The sequence below is a fragment of the Vigna unguiculata genome, chromosome 9 (genome assembly GCF_037176805.1).
Source record: "Vigna unguiculata cultivar grain cowpea cultivar isolate G323 ecotype 2 chromosome 9, ASM3717680v1, whole genome shotgun sequence".
Lineage (NCBI taxonomy): Eukaryota > Viridiplantae > Streptophyta > Magnoliopsida > Fabales > Fabaceae > Vigna > Vigna unguiculata.
The window spans coordinates 39,750,160-39,772,104 of NC_140800.1; the positions used below are offsets into that span (position 1 = coordinate 39,750,160).

The 21,945-nt window shown below is 29.4% G+C and overlaps 2 protein-coding genes across 2 annotated transcripts; one reads left to right on the plus strand and one right to left on the minus strand.

Moving 5' to 3' along the window:
• Window positions 1-12,259: 12,259 nt before the first annotated feature.
• Window positions 12,260-17,088, plus strand: LOC114164055 (YebC-like protein). The gene is made up of 6 exons (XM_028048530.2): window positions 12,260-12,499; window positions 12,800-12,861; window positions 13,218-13,374; window positions 14,021-14,298; window positions 15,251-15,371; window positions 16,657-17,088. The coding sequence occupies exons 1-6, from the start codon at window positions 12,305-12,307 to the stop codon at window positions 16,747-16,749; spliced, it is 906 nt and encodes a 301-aa protein (XP_027904331.2). The 5' UTR covers window positions 12,260-12,304; the 3' UTR covers window positions 16,750-17,088.
• A 516-nt stretch (window positions 17,089-17,604) lies between these two features.
• Window positions 17,605-20,685, minus strand: CCD8 (carotenoid cleavage dioxygenase 8). Its single transcript, XM_028048529.2, has 6 exons — window positions 20,304-20,685; window positions 18,881-19,624; window positions 18,593-18,786; window positions 18,308-18,497; window positions 18,112-18,214; window positions 17,605-17,998 (listed from the first exon to the last, which is right to left on the minus strand). Exons 1-6 carry the CDS (start codon window positions 20,616-20,618, stop codon window positions 17,853-17,855), a joined length of 1,692 nt encoding a protein of 563 aa, XP_027904330.1. The 5' UTR covers window positions 20,619-20,685; the 3' UTR covers window positions 17,605-17,852.
• Window positions 20,686-21,945: the final 1,260 nt, after the last annotated feature.

Genomic DNA, 21,945 nt, shown 5'->3' on the forward strand with positions numbered 1-21,945 from the left:
TCTTTTTTTTAGGTAAAAATTAAATTTTTTAATTTTAAACACTCCAATTACTCTAAATAAAATTTCATAATTTTAATTTTTTATAAAATTTTCAAACAACATATTTTATCATAAAATGTATAAAATTCTCTATAAAAATAATTTTCTTTTTAAATCTTTTTATCCAAACAAGTTATCAATTTTTTTTCTTCCAAATAGTTCTCTCTTTTTAATTCTTTCATAATATGTTTGGATAAAGTATTTTAATGAAACAATTATTTCTTTTAAAGAAAATGTTTTTATTTAGATAGAAAAATTAAAAAATATTTAAAATGCAATTTTTTTAAAGTATTTCAACTAACTAAATTAGTAGAAATTCAAATACTCTCAAAATACGTAAAATTTAAAATTCTTCATACTCACAACCTTGCACTCTGTACACTTTAGACCTTAAACAGTATACATTATTTAAATTGTTTAAGTTGATTATTTATACATTAAAATAAAGGTTTAGTTATGTTTTAAGTTCCTAATAAATTTGGAAACTTTCATTGAGTCCTACTAATTTTTTGTGCTCTTCCCTTAAAATTTTAAAACTTTCTAATTGAGTTCTACACATTAGTGTGATAGTTAACTTTGTAATGTGAGAGTTATCTTGCAGTGTCACTTTCCATAAATGTCAACATAATATTCATTATAAAAAGACGTAATGACGAAATCTTTTCCAAATATTTATTATATTTAATGAAAAAAATAATAATTTAAGTAAAATTATTAAGTTATAAAATTAAAAATAAATAAACAAATAAATAATTACAAAAATATAAAACATGTAACAGAAAAAAATATTAACAAAAGTAAAAAATATAAATTAAAAAAGTTAACATATTACAAAATTATAAAAATATATAATTTTATTATTACAAAATTATAAAATATACAAATATAATTTTATAGTTTTATAATTTATAATTATGAAACTAAAAAAAAAAAAGAATTATGTTTGCGTATTTATAATTTCGTAATTATGAAATTATATATTTTTATAATTTTATAATTGTTGTAATTTTATATTTTTAAGTTTTTAATTTTATAATTTTGTTTTCACAATTTTAATGTTTTATATTTTTGTATTTTATAATTTATAAATTAAATTAAATTTAAAAATAATTTTTTTTAATACAGTAAATATTTGGAAAAGATCTCGTGGATCTCTTGTAACCAAATAATACGACATTTATGAAAAGTAAAAATACAAGTGTCAAGTCACAAAGTTAATCGTCACACACTTAATTAGACTATAAATTGGGAAGTTTTAAAATGTTAAGATTCAATAAAGCACAACATTTATTAGAGACTCAATATAAATAATGAGATGTTAAGATTGAACTATGAGATTGTATTTCAACATTTAAGATTATTATATATATTTCATAAAGATGCTCACACTTTCATCTAAAGATGTAAAGAATGTGTAAACATATACGATATAAATTCAATACAAACTATTTGTATCAAACATTTATAAGTGCTAAAATATCGAATATTTTAAATTTGTCAACAACCTACAAAATTGAAGTTTATATACTATATATGCAAAGAATGTGTCGGGTGATGATATTTTATAATATAATTTAATCTTCAAAATATATAATGTGTCGGGTGATGATATTTTATAATATAATTTAATTTTCAAAATATATAAGTAGATATTTGTTATTAAATATGTTAAAGAAGTGAATTTTAAATTTATCTGAACTTTTAATATACCATTTGTTTGTTTTAGGACTTACAACACTTTATTTTATGAATAATAAAAGTTGAATAGAAAAAAAAAAAAACATTCAGGATACTTCAACCTTTTCACACACAAATCATATAAACATATCACAGTAACATAAACCACAAATTCTTTACTCTAGAATTTATACTTCCCATGTATCTCTAACAAAAAAAAAATGTTATCTAGCTTGATAAATGTTCTCTACATGCAAATAACAAAATATAATATCCCAAAGTAATTTTAATAATATCAATACACATTTTACCATACTAGTGATGCATTTGTCATTCAAAAACAGGATTCATTTGTACTACTTATCCTCCCTTGTATTCCTTCTATTCCTACCATAATATTTGTTGATATATTTGCATTTTTTTTTTATTGAAATCTTTCTTTCTCTATAATATGACACAAATTGACTTTTTATTTTAAAGTGATTTTTTTATAAAATAATATTTATACTAAGAAATTGTATTCTTTTGGTTTTAAAATCTACCTATTGATAAATAATTAATAGAATGATTGAAATTCTTAATTGTTGATTGTGTAATTATAAGTAGATGAATATACATGACTCATTATATATTTGTTTTTATCTTTATTTTGATAACTTTATCTTTTGTTTCTTATTTATATAAAAAAATTGTCACTAAATGTGTGTGTATATATATATAATAAAAATTTATCAGCTCAAGTAAGAAAGTAAGACATTATTTAATTTTATTAGTTTTTTAGGTTGAAAGTATCATTTTCTGCAAAATTCTTAATTTTGTAAACTATTTTATGAGGATAATGAGGATGTCTATTAGTTAGATGGGTATTATTACGTAATATATATACCAATTTAATTATTTTGATCTTTTTCATATGTCTTATAATATCTTCTTCCTATTATTTGAATTGTTCATCCGTGGGTGTGTTTGCGAATTTACGCAGTTGCATAACGCGGGGTTGAAAAGGAATTTGAAAAAGGAATTGAATAAGTGTATAAAGATTGGGTAAAATTTGAATACGATAGGAGGTAGGAATATTAATAAGTGGTTGAAGCAAGTAAAAGTATAAAGATGTATTTGAATACGACTTCCTTGCAATTCTCACATGGTAAATGTCAAACTACATACGCGTTATTGGATTTTAATACTATTTCTTCACCCAACCTACGCTTTCAAACATTGAATTCCATTATATACTTCATACTACTCTTCTGTTACATCCAATCATCTACATTACTTTCTAATATTAACACCTACATAATCAATTATTTGGGAAGATGGGAAAAAAACATATATATCAACCGACAAATTAATCATAATTATTCTGTAATTGTCTTTAGATGATTACTCTAATTTTAAATCAAAATACTCATTTATACATAAACAAAACTTTAAAACTGTAATCTAATACATAAGTGAAATGTTTTTACTTTTTTATATGTTATTAGTGTAAATGTGTATATTTTTAAAAAATAAGAAAATATACTATGTATGTAAAATAGTTTCATAGTGTCATTCAAACAAGTTTGTTACAACTCATGTATTATAGAAGTTTGTTAGCTTTCCAATAAATCCATTCAAAAACTTAAAAATAATTACAAATATTAACTTCAACTTAAAAAAGTAAATAAAATATTAAAAAATTTTGCTTTTACACATTTTTTAGCAAAAACAAAGTGTTTAACTTGTTATTTGAGCATACTTAATATTTAGTTTTATTTTTTTTATTCTTCTTTGAAGTTAACAAGACATTTTGAGATAAAAACTCTTCAAAATAACAAATAGTTTATTTTAAAATAAATTTTTTAAACAATTAGTGAAAGAAACTTTTAAAAATCTTAATTATTTCTTTTTTTTTTCATTTCAGTCTAATTTAAAGTATTAAATGATTTTCCTTTTCAATTTACTCTCCCAAACTTCAATTAATCCATCCCAACTCAGGGTTAACAATTTTTTTTCCTTTATTCAGAAGACTCATAATAAGCCTTACTCAATTATCTATACCAATCACTTGTTAATACGATAGTTTGTATCATTGATACTTGTACATTACTAAATTTAAAAAAAAAGATTTTTATTCAATTAATGATAAATTGTTTCTAATTTTAATGATGTTTAATAATAATAGTTTTACTCTATCGCTGAAAAAATGTGATAAATAGTGAAATTTGTAAAGTGAGATAGATATATAACATTAAGAAAAGAAGTTAAGTTTTGTTACTCTCCAAAAAAGAAGAAATAAACTTTGATTGATATTATCAACCACTGATGCATATATCTAAAGTAGTTGTTGAAATATGTTAAGAAGGATCGGAGTGAGTGGCACTTTATCTTTTCTTTTATTCGATGAAAACTTGATTCTTAAAGAGTTTAGTGGGTGTCGGTTGTGGCATTTGTAAAGTTAGTGGTGGTAAAAGAAATGCACTGATTCAGTGTTTAACTCATAAATAAAGGTGGATTAAAGTCAATTCCTTGGGTATAGATGATACCTGCATCAGATGGATAGGTTTATATGGATTCTGAGAAGTTGAGAATGAAAATCCTTTAATATGTTATGGTTGCTATAAGACAAAATAATCTCCATTAAGATTCTTAAAAACAAAAACAAAAAATTAATAATAAAAAAATGGTATATTATGCACGTTTTAAGTTTCCCCCCATTATTTTAATATAGTAAATTTTCATGTATTCAATATATATAACAATTTGTGATTCAATAAAACTATATATATACTATGAGTTTATTCTAGCAACAATTATATTATAATTTTATACTTTCATAAATATCTTTAGAAAATTTTATTAAAATTGAATGATAATAACAAATTATATAATAATTTATATTCTAGGTTCTTTTAAGATATAACTGAATATACTTTGCAAAGATCTTACGAGTTGCTATTTTCACGTGTTCCAACTTTAATCTTGTATTTTTAAACCAAAATGTCCTAGGTCAGCCTCTCCAAGACCGAGATGGGGTATACCGCAGAAGACATTCTAATGTTCAAGTTAGCCAAGTGAGTTAGATCATAATAAATGTTATAATAATGGAACACAATTAATTTATCTCGTGTAGTGTGTTATTTATATTGTGTTTATTTATCTCGATGAACCTAGTCCACGTACTTAATCACCTTAATTAACTTGCCTAATACGTACTATACTAATGCATTGTAGCCATTTATCTTAACTTAATCACAATTAACCTTGATATGGTCTTAACTAACATGTTATCGTGCTATTTGAGTATATTCACGTTGAGATCATTCCCGACTAGGTGGTTGAGATGTTTAAATAGTTTTATATAGATATAAAGTTTTGTATTTATAGTTTATGTAAATCAAATTTAGGTTTAATGTTGAACTTTTGGATCATGTTAATACTTCGGTTAGGTTACATTTTGTAAAACATGATTTGGATATCTTCCTAGACCATTTTGAATTTGAGTTGTTGGGTTTTAGATATGTTTTCTTAATTTTTTATTAGAATATGTCAGGTGGGTCACCAATTTATTGGGCCCACACTGATTTAATTTATAAAAATAAAATAGATATTTTTTTTATGGACTCCAAGCCTTTATCATGAGAGAAAATAGTATGAGAAGACAGAGAGACAAAAATTGTGAGTGCCTGGTAAGAAAAGAAAAGAAGTCATAAGAGAGAGTGAAAAAGAAGAAAAGAACAATCAATCTATCTTGTCCAGATAAACTATCTTGGAGAAAAGGTTTTTTCCTCATCTCATATGTTGGAGTTCCTTCTATTCTATTATTTATTCAAAGTACTCATTAAAGTTTGTTATCCACCTTGTTTATAAAGAGAATAATGCTATGTTGATAATTGGAATCTCTAATATAACTTGTGTTGTCGTATACCTATTAATTATTATTAATGAAAGAATTTTCTAATTTTTTCTGAACTATGGTCCTGTGAATTTTTCTTTTTATATCTTTCCAACAAAGTATATGTTTTTTTCGACTTGTTTTTGGACGTGCTATTAAAACTTCATTTGATTTAGTTAAGTGTTTTTTAAATTTTCTTTCATTTTAAATTTATTACAATTGAGTCACAAAGATATAAAATATTATTTTTTAATTAAAAACGTTACATAATAATAATTATATTTTAGATTCAAATTCATTTGTAGAAAACATCACTTCATCGTTACATAAAGATCATATATCAGTAGATAATCAATCCATTTCAAACATTGAGCACTCTAGAGTAACATATGAAAAAATTCTGCAAATAATATCCACACTTGTTACAAAGCAATTTTCGTATAGAATATTGTTGATAATTATCTATTACTATATTCATATATAAGAACATTATCTACAAATTATTTTCTATGTCTCGTTACCTACGGATCATCTCTATCTTATACATAAAATAATTTTTTGTATGTATTATTCCGTCGATAATTTTCCGTTTCACACGACATATGAATTTTGTTCGTAGAAAATTTTGATTTTTTTTAGTGTTAATATATAAACATGCAAAGCATATCACTTGTGTACTATCATCTTATCTAATAAAGCATGGCTATCACGAAAAAGCTTGAATTTAATTTTAAACCAATCGAGTATAAGTATATAGGTTTACTGTTAAAACATTTTGAAATGAATTTAGTTGATGGAAAGGAATCCTAAAAATAATCAAGAATTATAATAGAGGCAATTTTAATTATTCATTTAATGCAATGAGTACTTTTAGGAGTAAATTTAACTCATCCATATTTTTTAGAGATTATTTTAACATATATTTTAAAGACTAAATATCTACTAAAAATAATTAAAAGTGGTATTTTTCTTAAAAAAAAAACTGAGTTTGTTTCTTAAATTGTTGGGATTGCGTGTTCTTTTTGGTGTGGACTAGTGAGGCAAGAACGAGTTAAGAGAACTAGAAAGTCTAAAGGAACCATCATTGTAGCGTTAGCCAGCTGTTGCCTTTATCCTTTTTCTGCTACGTTCTTTCAGATTTATCAATTATTATTATTATTATTGTCATTGTTAATATTATTATTATTATTATTATTATAATGAGATAGTACAATTTATTAATTCAACATCAAACTATACATTATGTGTTACCGAGTCTAACAACAACACGAATCAAGGCTTTTATGATTGCTAATTCTGATTTTGCTTTTTTAGTTTCTTTTCATTAAATATCATTATACTGTTCCAAAATATATGTCTTTTTAAAAATAAATTTGTTTACCATTTATTAAACGTTAATCGTTTTGAAACATAATATATATATATATATATATATATATATATATATATATATATAATTTTTTTTTGAAAAAGCAATTTGAGCAAGGTAACCGATCCGATATCTAACTGAAGGCAAATTTGAAATAAACAAAGGATAGTAAGTTTATAAATATAATATACACGGTTTATGTAAAATTGGGGACATGGTTCGCTTAATTTTTAAAATTTCCAATCTTCTCAACAGATCCATCATTTAAAAAAAAAAAATCTTTTAGAGTAGAGTCAGGGTTCACTTAATTTAAATATTTTATTTTTTTGTTCTCAAAATTATATAAGCTAAAATTTACTACAGATTAGAATAACTATGGATACATAGGGGTGGAACACTCTACTACCAAATACTATAAAACATAGAACAGAATCCACATTGCATATACAGTAAGATCAATTTCAAAGAAAACCAAACAATTAATCATTGGGATTTTTTTAATAATAGAATTTATCTTAAAAAATAATCTGGAAACATTAATATTGCGTGTCTATGTTCTACATTAATGATAATGTGTGTTAATTTTCTATAATGAAAAATGAAGATATACTTACAAACGTATAACTTAATTTAAATAAAAATTTGATATACACATGATCAGTACATTATATTATATCTTGCTATAAATATCTGCATTAAATAATAATTTTTTGTTAAGATTATCATTTGGATTAATGCTATTCGCATCTTACAGTGGCCTTATACATTATTGATATTATAAGTTGAGTTAATAAAATTATAAAATTTTCTTTACACAAATTTAAGTATAAAATTAAAAGTAAAAACGGGGACAATGCGCATTTTTTAAGTCTTAAAACTTTGTTCTATATTTTTCGGATACAAACTTTTTATAATAGAATAAAAATATAATAGTTACTTTGATTGATTTCTTCAAAGTTAGGAAATGTTTTATTTAAAATATTTTCTAATTAATTTGATACTAAAAAACCACTATTGGTATATACTTTAGTTGTGTTTAGATAAAATATAGTTTGCAAAATTAATTGCATGTTTGAAATTTTCCGATCAAAAGTTGGTGAGATTCTAGCATGAACCATCACTATATTATTTGTTATGTGGAGATCTTATAATCTATAGGCACATTGATGATTATTACTATTTGATGTATAGGGTAATATTGTTTGATCCTAAAAAGTGATACGTCAAATTATCCAATGTCATTAGTTTGAATTTTTTAAAAATTATTTTCGATGCATCAATTTATATATTTTAAATTGGTTAAATCCAGTTATATATCTTAAAATACTAAATTGACCTTGTCTTTCAATGTGAAATTTTCAACACACTTCTCTCATGTCGAAATATATATATATATATATATATATATATATATATATATATATATATATATATATATATATATATATATATCGTGAGTGACACTAAACATTATAATGGGTGGTGTGATAATGACACGATAATGGGTGAAACAATATACCCAAATAATATCAAATTTTGCTAGCATAATATCTAAACTAAGACTCTAGTACCATGTTAGGAAGTGGTTTATAAGCCTAACTCAATCTTATAAAATTGACTTGTAAGGTAAAATTGCATTTACTTATATACTCTAAATTAGTCTTATCTCTAATCGATTTGAGACTTCTAACATAAATATATTTTTAGTTCTTATATTTTGATGTGAAATTGGAATTCTTTGTCCCAAACTTTAATATAGTTTGATTCCCAAACTTTAAAAATAAATAGATATAGATAATTATATTAATCAAACTGTGTTAAATTTTTTTGACATGTTTCAGACTGACATTCGAGTTGTTTACATCATTAACACATTCCAACTCAAACATCAATTGAAACGTTGTTTCTATTTAATTAAAATGATTATAATCCATTCATTTTTTAAGTTTGAGTACCAAAATATATTAAAGTTTGCAACATAAACAAATTTCAATTTCGCGTCCAAATTAATGTAACTAAAAAAACATAAACAATTATTTTTTTTATTCAAAATTATACTACACTGATATCACACACATTGATTTAAGTTTTTACATGTATATACAAATTTCAAAGAAAAATTTATTAAAGAGAAGATTCTAAAACTCTCAGTTTTATGAGGTCTTCTTAAACAATCTTGACATTATTTTCATGATTTAACATTAAACATGGCAATTCAACCCCAGGAAAGAATGTAGCAAAGAAATTTTGGTATCCATGACAATTGTTACTAAGCTTTGAGAAATATAGCATTATTGAATAGCATATAGAAGTTCTTACATCTTAACTTTTTTGTTGAGATTGTATAAAAAAGTTAACACTTACTAACAATGTTAAAATTAGCTAATAACAAAAACAACTAACTATAGAAGTGAAGGTTTATTAAAATAAGAAGAAATTAACGGGATAAAGATATTTGAAGAAGAAGAAACAAGGAAGGAAAGTAACAGGTTAATTATAAGGTATAACCCGGACAACGTGCGAAGGAAGAAACACACGTACAGTTTTATAGAGACAGCCAAGCATCACATGGTATTTTTCAAAACTACCACAAGAACAAACCATACTATAATTCTAAGAAGATATTTGAAAAATCACGAGATGTCCATAAAATGTGCTGTTTAATTCTGGAAACACGTGGCTGGTTGGCTTCAACCTAATTTAATGGTTTCTTATCTCTTCCGAAGTTTACTCCTTAATTTGTCTGTGTAGGAATTTCTGAGAACGCCATGGTTATGATGATTATGAATAGAAAGAGGTGAATATGTTATTAATATTGCATAACTGGCATGAAATCTCGTTGGCCTTTTTTAACCACTGCATCATTGTTCTCTTCAATCATTCCAACCACCAGCTGCCAATCAACTTAAACATATTTATACATATTAATAATGTTTTGCTGTATTCCCCACCGTGGACCATGTTTTCAATATCAACTGCTTTATTTTCTGATAACTATGTAATAGACAAACCACACATGGTTTGTTGTAGGAAACAGGTCTGGTCTTTTTCTAAAACCACACATCACACATTTTTTTTCTCAACTTCATGTTAAGTTATTTTTACATTAAAATTTAAACTTGCATTTACATCTATTGTGTTTGTCTTATTAAGAGAACAAAGTACTGCAGATTTTAATAAATTACCCATTTGTAATATTGTGACACTTGTCCATATATGAGTTATTTTGTCTTTGACTTTCTTTCACGAGAAAACATTGATAAGTACAAGCAGAAGGCACACGTGAAGTTGTGGTGCAGACATCTCTTACTCGCCGCGACCAACCAATTTTGGGTAGCTTAGGTTTTCTGACTCAAAAAAAACTTCCAAGACTTCACAAAGACAAAAAATAAAAAAATAAAAAACATTTGAAGAAGTAGGAGAGTCTCTTTTTTCATTGAGAAAGACTTATATTTCCTTTTAAGAAAAACTTTTTTCTTTTCTGCAATGGTTTTAGATCATATACACGGAAGAAAAAACATTGAAATGGTGCAAAGAAGTTGAACTAACAATTTGAATGTGTTGTAATATTATAACATTGTTTTTGCATAATTGCATGATGAGATAAGATAAAAGTGAATAAGTTTCTGATTTGAGAGTTATGCATGTATATCGAGTGATTAAGATATTTAAACTCAATTCAAGCAAGATATTGTGTGTTTATTGAAATCTATCCTGAATGATAAGACTATGAGTAATTTTTATTTATTTATTTCACCTAACACTTACGAATAATTTAGTTCATTTTTATATATTCAAATTTATTCACTATAAATAGTAATTAAGTTAAATCTTATTAGAAATATATCTATCTTGGTAAAATACATTAAAAAAAGTATATGCAAAATATATTATATTAATTGGATGTAATACATCAAAGGTAAATTTTAACATAGTTTCAATACAAATTTCACTATTTTTAGTATTCAACATTTAATAAACACAAGTTCCCTTGTGATATATGTTTTGTGTGTAAAAAAAAAGGAAAAAAATAACTGTTTATTTGTGTTCCCTTTTTTATTAATTTTTTGCATATTAAACTAAACTTGTTACATCATATATTTATTCATACACAACAAAAGCAATTTTTGTTTAGTCCACAGAGAACACAGACATAATGAAGTGGAAGAAAAGAAAAGAAAAATAAAAAGGAAGAGAATGTTTTGTAAAGAACAAGAAAGTGAGACAGAAGAGAAGAGAGGATGAACAAATGGAGAATTCAAAGTAAACAAAAGTAAAATAAATTGAGGAGTGAGAAGTAAGAAAAGGGAGTTCAAAATAGTAAGGCCCAAAACTTATTCGCATATGAAAGGCCACAAAAAAATGGCTAAGTGGGTTGTTTGATTGGGATGGGCATGGATAATGGATAATGTTTTATGTTCCACACGTCCCCAATTATTAAAATTTACACATGCTTTTTATAAAAATGAATGCATGTTTGATAAGAAATTTCATAATTTTTAGCAAATATATTGAATTTTAATTGTTTTATTTCTAAATATATTTTTAAATTAATAATTAAAATTTATTTATTTTATTTAAACAGTGTAATTTAATTATCAGTAGATATACAATTTAAACATATTTAATAATTCAAAAATATTATTTAATGATGTAATTCAATTGATGTTGGTTAAAATTATTTATTGGACAGAGTTTATAAGAATTTTGTTGTTGATGTTGACATATTTCGATTGAAGTTAAGTAATATTTATTTAATTGACATTAATTATAGTTATTTTGGCTGATATTAATAAAAATTAATTTTCGATTTCGTATGTTAGGTTTTTTTAGGCTTTTTAATTAATATGTTGACTAAAAAGTTCTCTAATTGACACCATTAAATATCTCAATTAAAGTTTATCGAAATTTTCATTGTTTTGACATTAGAAAAAGTTTCTAATCAATTGAGGTCAACTGAAAAAAAAACCTAGATAGCATTTTGTGAAAAAAATTAGTGGTACCTATGTTAGTTATGAAAACCTTAATTAAGGTTAATAAAAATGACCTTAATCTATATAAAAAAAAAAAAATTCCTAAACCGTCTCAAACCAAAGATAACTTGTACCAATCTTAAATTAGAATCCCTAACTTACTTGAACCGAAAAATAATTCATTATCCATACTAATTTTTTTCTAACACTGATATAATTAATAGCTAACTATGAAAGAACTTTACTAATACTCTTAAACATACAAAGTCCATTGATATTATAAAACATTTAGTTAAAACATGGTAGTAATTAGTAATATAAATGGCGTTACCATGCGGGTGTGTATTCTACGAGGAATCAAATAAAGAGATGAGAGCGCTGCTTCAGCTTCAGGCTTTGACTACTCGCCTCTCACTTTCATCTTCCTCCTCCACCTTCTTTCGCGCCAAAACCTTGTGGTTGAATCCAAACAGAGCGTGCACTCAGAACTCCCAAGTGAGAAGGATATGGTTTTCCGCTCCTCTTTGTATGGGTCGCCGTTCCAGCAAAATTGCTGGGAGAAAGGTTTATGCATGCCACCTGTTTGATCAAATTTTTTTGCCCTTCATTTTCTCAACTAGTATCGGTATCTTCCTTCACAGTTAACTTATTTAAGGACATTACTCTTCTAGCTCTTTTTGTTGTAAATCAACGAGGTTATGCTCGTGTTTTAATTACTTCTTCCGTTATTTCTGAACAAGGGTCACTGTTACTATGTGGCTTTAAGTTGGGTCGCTGTCTTATACATACCCTTTTACCAATTATTTTGAATTTTAGAAATCTTCTGCTTCTGCAAGGATTGATTCTTATATAAGAAAATTACAGGAAGCCCAAGATGCGAAGAAGGCAAAACTGTACTCAAGGATCGGAAAGGAGGTTGTGTCTGCGTAAGTCCTTCATCAACTAACTCATTTTTTATGTTCTATCTGTTACATCACTGATATGATTGGTACTACCAAGTTATTTTAAGGTGGTACGGGTATTTAGTAAATTGACCTTCTGTTGCCCAGGATTTAATGACTTGAAAAAGTTAATGACCTTCTGTCTTTTTTCTTTTTTCTTTTTTCGGTTTTTCTTTACTTTACTGCAAGTGGTGTCTATTTTTCCTGAATTTGATCAGAATCTATTCTGTAATTTGTATTGGTTGGTTTGAACTAGAGGATTTTGTTACTGTCTTTTTTTTTTTTTCTTAATTGATTAAAGAACCACATTGTGGCATGACTTTCATCTTGTTGAATGACAGGGTAAAGAGAGGTGGTCCAAATGTAACATCCAATTCAGTTTTGGCGGCTGTACTTGAGAAAGCTAAGGAGCTTGATGTGCCTAAAGATATTGTTGAGCGCAATATCAAGAGAGCTTCTGAGAAAGGACAAGAGGCTTATCTTGAGAAAGTCTATGAGGTTGGTAGAAAACTACTCTTGATTTGATTGCCATGGGAAAGCAGATAATTCTGGGACTGGTAATTTTTTGGTCCAGTTTTGGGGTTAGGTGGTATATAGTATGCACCCATTCATGAGTTGTAATCAAGTATGTAATATATATTATTAAGCTTTATGTTGTTTGCTTAAGGACTGACTTGTTGCTTAACCTTAATGAGCGTGTTTATGTTGTATTTCAATATCAAGTTTTGTACTGATGAACTTCAAAGATGACGCTATCATGTTCTTAAGGCAAAGTAAAGAAACAAAATTCCATGTAGGCAGATGCATATGACGAATAACATTCAGTTTTAATTGCATTATGCTAGAGAGTTTGAGATGTTTAACATTTTTGGGGACACATTTTTGTATGCTATTACTTTTTACTCTGACTTTAGCTGTGAAATTTAAAAAAGTCAGGTGCGAGGGAAATTGGTGTCAATTAGGTAAATGAGTCTATATTCCTAGAAGGGGTCGGACCCTGCCCAGACGTGTGGGAAGGGGTCAGTTTTATGTTTGGACCCATCCTTGGGTCGAATACGTTCAACTCTACCATGGTGGATTACATTTTTTGGAATTTTGTTCTCGGAATGCTATTTTAACTCATCCTTCTATGTTTACCCTTCAGGTTTATGGTTATGGAGGAGTTAGTATGGTAGTTGAGGTATCGACTGATAAGGTACATCGTTCTGTGGCAAAGATACGAGAAGTGATAAAGGACTATGGAGGAAAGATGGCAGATTCTGGGTCTGTGACATTTAAGTTTAGACGTGTTAGGGTAGTAAATATTAAAGCTACTAATGCTGACAAAGATCAACTGCTTTCCATTGCTTTGGATGCTGGAGCTGAGGATGTAATTGAACCTCCAACTTATGAAGATGACACCGAAGAGGATAAGTCAGAAAGGTAATTCTCAGCTATTCTCTGTGTTTCTCAGTTACAATAAAATTTGTGGTCTTCATAGGGAAAGATGTGTGACATTTTCTTGGTCTTGGTGGGGGAAACTTGAAACCAGTGATAATGAGATCATCCATTTGACTCATCAAACCCTTTTTCTTCACCAATTATTGAAGAACACATTAGCTAGTTTGAGTAAAATAATTTCTTTACTATAACGTGGGTGAATTTGAAAGGCTGGTGGTAAAATCATAGATTGATATGCGTGATCAACAATTAATAATTCAGCATCCACGGATGGAACGCATTATCCAATACTGACTGCTCCAATGACAACTCAAGCGTTATAATACCTTCTTATTTTGAGTTATGAAATCTATGTATAACGATGGAAATTAATTATCTGCATTGAAACCCTAGTTTGTAATATTTAAAGCGAAGACATTGCAATAGCCTGATGTCATTTTCTGAATTCCATCTCCAGCAATTCTTGTCTTGTTAGAATTGGTATGAGAGAATGGAAATGCTGGCTTCCTATTTAAATGTTTTTGAAATAAAAGAAATTTTCAAATATTTAAATAGGTATTTATTATTCAAATTTTCTAAAATCTGGCAACCAAAATCAATATGAGAAATAGTTACAGTCTAACAAATATATTTATAAAAGTCACATTTTTTAGGAGTTATTGGATACAAGAGTATCAAATCTTTCATTCGTCTGAAATTGATTCACTGGGTAGATTTGCTTTACATATATAGGGTAAGCATTTCTTACAACATCACATGATCTTGTAATCTCTCACACTTAAGTTAGTCTTACTTGGTAGCTCTGATGGCTGTAATAATGGCTGAAATATGTTCGAGACTCTGCTGATCTGTTTGTTTACCCCTTCATAACAAGAAGAGTAGAGCATAAAATTGAAGCTTGCCAACTAGAGTTCATTTTATTTCATTTTGTCAGGTATTATAAAATTGTAGGTTCTTCAGAGAACTATTCATCTATATTATCTAAGCTGCGAGAAGAGGGCATAGATTTTGAGCCTGATAATGGTTCTGAGCTTCTTCCAGATACCGCGGTTGAGGTTTGTCTACTGGCTTTTGCATGTGTCTTTTCATTTATCTTTTGGACTCATAGTATAACAAAGAATTCTGAAGGTGTAAGTTTAATTTTTGATTCAGTAATATGCAATTTCTAAAATGGGTTTGGGAGGTGTTACTTTTTCCTGATTCATTGTCCTGTTCTTCTCTGTATTGCATTTTTACAATTATGCATTTGCAGACAAACTATTCTGGAGAGTGTCACTAGTGTTTCTATCACTAATTTTCCACTTATTCATGTTATAAACCATTCCTATTATGTTTGGATCTGGCTTTTGTAAAGTAAGCAAAGGCACAGTAAATGATTTCAGTCATTGATGAGAAAATCAACTTTCATATTTGAAACATGCATAATATGTTCTGCATGTATGTATGGATACACAACGTTGATAGTTGATTTTGTCATCAATGATTGAGATTTTACTTGACTTGCCCTCTAAAATGAATTACTGACTTTGGAGGGTGTCAGATCCATTATGTTTATCTAACTCTTCGTTTTATAAGATTACATACAAGTAAAAATCGAAGAGGATTTTTTAAATTCTTTACGTTCGTCTCTCCCATCCCACTTTTGTTTTCTTTGTCCAGGTGAGGTGAGAATTTTTATTTTAATAAATTCCTTTCCCTTTAATTTTGTTTCTAATTCTGAATCTAAATGTAGGATTGCTGGGGTGCATTCTTGAGTTGAAATGCTTTCTTGAATTGAAAATTATTAGCTAAATGGTTGCCAAAGTTTCATGCTGTGAGAATTTCAGAGCTTAATTGGCGTGTGTAATTAGCTACTAATGAACTAAGCAATTTGGGGGAGTACATGATTCTGTTCTATCATATTCTTTAATTACACACGTAAATGTATGATGCTAATTACTAGCATTACTTGACTCCATGAATTCCAAAGTTATTTTTTGTGTTGCATCTTTCTTTGTTCACGTTTATTAGTTTTCTACAATTGAATTCCATTCTTCAAGGCTGTAGAAATCTGCATTCTCATTCTTTTCTGCATAAGTTATATAATTCAATGCTTGTAGCTTTGAACTCTTGTTGCAAATAGACAAATCTATAGGGAATTAAATGCAGCTCAAACCCTCTACATACTTTATTTATAAGGATTGAGCAGGTCTTTGTTGTATATTGATGACGATTATAATGGTATTTAACGTCTGCATTCTATTATTTTTCTAAATAAAAAGAGGGATTGTCCTTAACTTCTTTTTAATTAGAAAACCTTGGATTGGGTAAAACCTGAGTCAGTTACACTTGATTTTTCAGGTAGACGATGAGGCTATGGACTTGAACAAGCAACTTATGAGCAAATTACTTGAGCTTGATGATGTTGATGCTGTTTATACTGACCAGAAATAATTATTTTTATATGTTTAAAAGCTCTTCACCAGACAACTCAAGGTTCTCTTGGACACTGGAAGCTCCCATCACAAAATGTACCTGGTTTATTCACAAAATGAAAATAGGTTACAAAATTTATTGGGGATTTCTCTGGTGAATAATTTGTTGATCTGACTGTTTAATCCGATTCCCCTTTTTTTAGAGGACGGCCAGATGCTTGCTTTCTGGAGAGTATTTTTCAAAGATGAGGATGTTTGAATCATGTACTGTCTTATATTATAAACTGACAAAGTTTAATAATAATAAAACAAAATAAATCTAGATTCCTTATGGTTGGGTACGTTGATCCCGCAGAAATTTCATTGCACCCATCTACAATTTATATATGTTCGTATATAATTGGTCTTATTACGTAGGATGAAGATAGTCGAGTGAACTGGTTTTTCACTCCTTTTTCTAATATTCATTTTTGCATGTGAACCCAGAACCTGAGATATGCTGCTTAGAAAATTTCAAGATGCATTTTTATACTAGAACAACCAAAATAAGCACTGACGTGAGATAAGATAGACCACACAGAAGAGTTGTTTGTAGTTGATAATTATAAATGATTCAATGGGTCGCACTCTGGATCTTTCTTTGAGATGTCTAAAATGTGCAAGAGCCAATGCCAAAGTGGCCCATCATGAATCTGAGCTTCATGTTTGAGGCATGTCTTATCCTAGTACAAAAAACTAGTTTATAACATCTGAAAAATGCTCTGATCAACCGAACGTGGCCACATGATGGTGCAACACATATTTCTAACAATACTCTGACTTTAATAATACACTGTTGCATTGGGTAAGGATTAAGGATTGGTAGTTGGAGAACTGAGAAAAAAAATGAGATTACTCATTGATATAAACATGCAGTACAATGTACAAAATGCTGAGGGGAAGAGGACGAATCCATAATTGCGACCTTATCATACACATACAATAATATTACACGCTTAAGGACGAATATCCCTTGTACCCAGTATACTTGCATAATATATTGTATAGGTGTAGTGCTTCCAAGCAGTTGCGTCATTTTCTCTGACCAGATTTTATATTACTACACAATATTCAGTGATACTGTTACTCTTTTGGAACCCAGCACCCATGCAACCCATATGGAAGTCCATAAGGGAACTTGGCCCTAGCAATCTCTTCAAAACTGGAACCATCTAACAGCAACGCATACCCTTCTCCATTTTTCTCACTGACAATGGAGATTACCACGCCTACCATTTCAGAAAAAGACAGGTTAGAATGAAGCTGCTGGAGAATTGTAATAAAGAACAAAGAACAGGATGAAAAGGAACGCATGCATGCTTGAATTAAAGGAGCTTCTAACCATCATCTTCCTCTGTTGCTCCTGGTCGTGCCACAAAGAATGGTTCTGAGGGCACGGCACCTTCTTCATGCCAGTTCGTAGCCTTTTTCAACTCTAAATCAAGCTGCATAATATTCCATATCAAAGCACATTCAACTAAATATATATATGTCCGGAACCATAGATAAGTTTGAAAGACTCAAATATTAAGTCAAACCTTGGTGAGTGTGTTGGGAAAGTTACAAGGTCGCCGAGCTCCACAAGCATACGCATATCTGTATTTCTTCCCTAGATGATTACGGTTTATGCTGCACATGTCCATGCCTTTCCCATGTTCATTTGGGTCCAATGCTGCATCTAGTGTTCCATATGAACTTCCATCCAGTGGTATTCTGAACCGTCCAACCCTGTTAATTAATCAATGTTAAGTAAACCATAAGTCACTCGTATGCATTATGATCTTTCCGTAATCTAAAGGCTAAGATATCCATATATCAATCACCTAGCATCGGGTAGAACATCTTCACCATTAAAAGAACGAAGGTTCTGTAACCTAAGCCTATCAAGAATGGTAGGATCCGAATTATGCTCACAGCAGTCCGCAATAATGGCCGTCACCCTCCCATCTTCGTCTTCTTCCTCATACGCATTAATGAAATGGAAAGTAACAAACAGAGGCACTTCCACACTTGCCACCTTCAAAATCAAACACAGAGAATCAATCATTGATAAAGTGCATAACATGGAAGATCAAAACAAATACACAGAGATGAGCAATTAACTAGCTTACAATATTTCCACTGGTCTTGCACATAACATGCATAAAAGCTTTAGACTGGGGGTGCCACTCAAACTTGTACAAAGGAGTAGGTTCAGCCTTGAGCAGATTCTGAGCACAGTACCTCAACGGCATTTCGGGTACAAGAACATAGTGTTGGGTGACAGGAAAAGAGTGTACCCAACCGGGTGAAGGCCCGCCCCGGCAATTGACCCGACCAATGACCCTCCTCTCATTGGTGCCTGGCTCCATCCTCACCACAAGGTACCCTGCTCTCACCAAATCCGGCAACAACGTCACAAACTCCGTATCCGTCACAACGGGGTGCGCAGAGTGAATCAGACCCCCCAACGAGTCACTGTACTCGAACTTCCCCACCGTTTCTAGAGTCTCGGGGTCAATCACAATCGACCCCTTCTGCGTCTCCGTCAGACACACCACCCTCCCGTCGCCAAGCCTCACCACGCCGGTGTTCGCGTTGTCCGTCAGCGACGCGCCGGAGAACAGGCTCGCCAGCTCCCCCACATACGCCAGGAAATTCGCCGCCTTTGGCACTTCCGAAAACTCCCGGTAGCATATCTTCTGGTTCTTCTTCGCCGCTCGGTACGCCTCCGATTCAAGTTGACGGTGGCCGGCGAATAACCGGCCGTCCTGGATTCGGAGCTTCACCACCGTAGCGTAACCGTCGAAGAGGTGGCGGAAGTTGTAGTCTCCTATGTGCCACATCCCAGGCCCATTCCTCAGGTACGTTCCATTCTGCATGTAATCATTCATATTTATTTACTATTATAAGGTCAAGAACCATTGTCCAAGTAACACAAACAAACGAAAACACCACTGTTTTTCTTACTATGTACTCGATATTCCTATTATTTTGATTATATGTAGTCAACAAAATGACGTTTGCGTATAAGTATCATGGAATATACCAACCACTAATGATGAGGACACATATTCAAAGATCCTTTGATGTTGTATTAATTATTTGTTTATATGAGTTTGCGTGTTTATAGTCAGAGGTTATTAAAAAAAAAAAAGAAAAATTCAAAACCTATTGACACAGACTTTTTATTATTTTAATGTGTTTGCTTTTAATTAACTATAATATATTCTTTTATTGGTTTTTCATTCTCTGACGTTATACTGGTGTATATGACCAACAAACCTAGACTAAGCCTGTGATCAAATCGATACTATTGCTTCATTAATTATTATTGTTTTTGTAGCTTACAATGGAGTACTGTGCTGTGTCTCTGCTGGAGAGAAAAAAAATAAGTTTGTTCACTTTGCTTTTCTACTGTTATGGTAACTCGTGTTTCATAAGTTTAAGTTACATCTTAGTACTTTAAAACTATGCAGAAACTATGCAGAAAGACATGGATATTGGGTAATTTTATTTGAGGTGAAGAAGAGAATGAAGTATATGAAGTGTTACCAGCCATGGTTGTATTTGCCCTTCAACTTGTAACTCTCCCTCCCACCTCTCCTGCGGGACACTAGTCCATGCAACATGGTGGTGGCCGGCGGTGGTTTCTGAGCGGTGTTCCTCCGGTGTTGGTGGGGTAATCATGGGTAATGAAGGACTTGCAACATTTGCAACGGTTAAGTCTCGGAGATTGCGTTGGCCTTTATTGATGATGAGTTTATTTGGAGGTAAAAGATGATTGTTACGATGAGAGATGGGAGGAAGAAAGATAGTTGGGGAAGAAGTGGGGTTTGTGAGTGAAGAAGGCATGGTTGTGAAAGCCATGGAAATGGAAAAAAAGAAGAAAATTGAAGGTGTGTGTGTGTTTGGTTTTTGTGAGTGAGAAGAAATGATGCATATTTATAGGACGGTATTGAGAGATGATTTGTGAAGATGAAAATTGGTGTATGGGAATCTTGGATTGGTGGAATTCCTTTTCACTACGGGACAGGCTTTGGTTTTTCTTCAGTCCTTACTTTCATACATTAAGTTATACGTATTTTCATGGATTCGACAAGTATATCAAGACACAAACCTTAATATATTATAAACTACTTTACAATTTTTAACTATATATATGCTGGAAAGTTTGCAACCGGTTTATTTATTTTTAATTAATCTCACTTACACAACTAGTTACGTGTCATTTTGGTCCTCCGAGGTTAATAATTAAATTTTTCAGCATTTTTTAAATAAGAAATACCACTAAAAGAAAGCAATTTTATTAACTCTTTTTTTTTTTTAAATCCTCAAATTCTCACGTTCAAAATCTGTACAAAGTGAGTTAATTAAGCTCTCGTTTATTTTATGTCTCAGATTTATCATAAAATACCAAGAATATATTCGACAGTAGAATTTTAAGAATTTAGGAAGAAAAAAAGTGATAAAAGGGTCAAATTTGTTAAATTTTAAAAAATAATGACTAACGTATTTTTAGAATTCTAAAAAGATGCAAAAGTACTCTTTCAAGCTTCGACCACTCGTGATCAATCAATGTTTCCTAAACGCAGATTCAAGGATGTCAATTAATTGGATAAAAAAAATCGAAGAACCAAAATCACACAAATTATAGGAATACAAAATAGTTAAAATTGTGTAATTTAAATATTATAAATAAAACAATATTTTTATTTTATTTTTACCTAGGTATATTTAAAATAAATTGAATTAGTCAAGATTTACCGTGAAGCTTAAATATAAAAGATAAAAAAAAAAAAAAGGTATTCTTTAAATACGAAATCTTCTAAAGAATATAAATCCTTTTTTGGAGATTGAACTAATTCACCGATATGAGTTGCGTCACATAAATAGTTAAGAAATTAATTTCTTAAACTTTAATTACAATTATCGTTTTTAATAATAAAATTAATTTATAGTTGAGGGACCTTTCCCCCAATTAGTTTCTTCCTCATAAAAAATGGTGATCCAAATTTGTTCTTAGACTATTCATGTAGTTGAATCGATTAAACACTGTATTCCAGAAATATAAGCCATTTGAGTTAGTTCATAGCCGAATAATTATTCTCTAATAAGCTTATTCGATAAAAATGAATGTGTTTTGTTAAAAAAAATTAACTTCACCAGTTTATAATATATATATATATATATATAT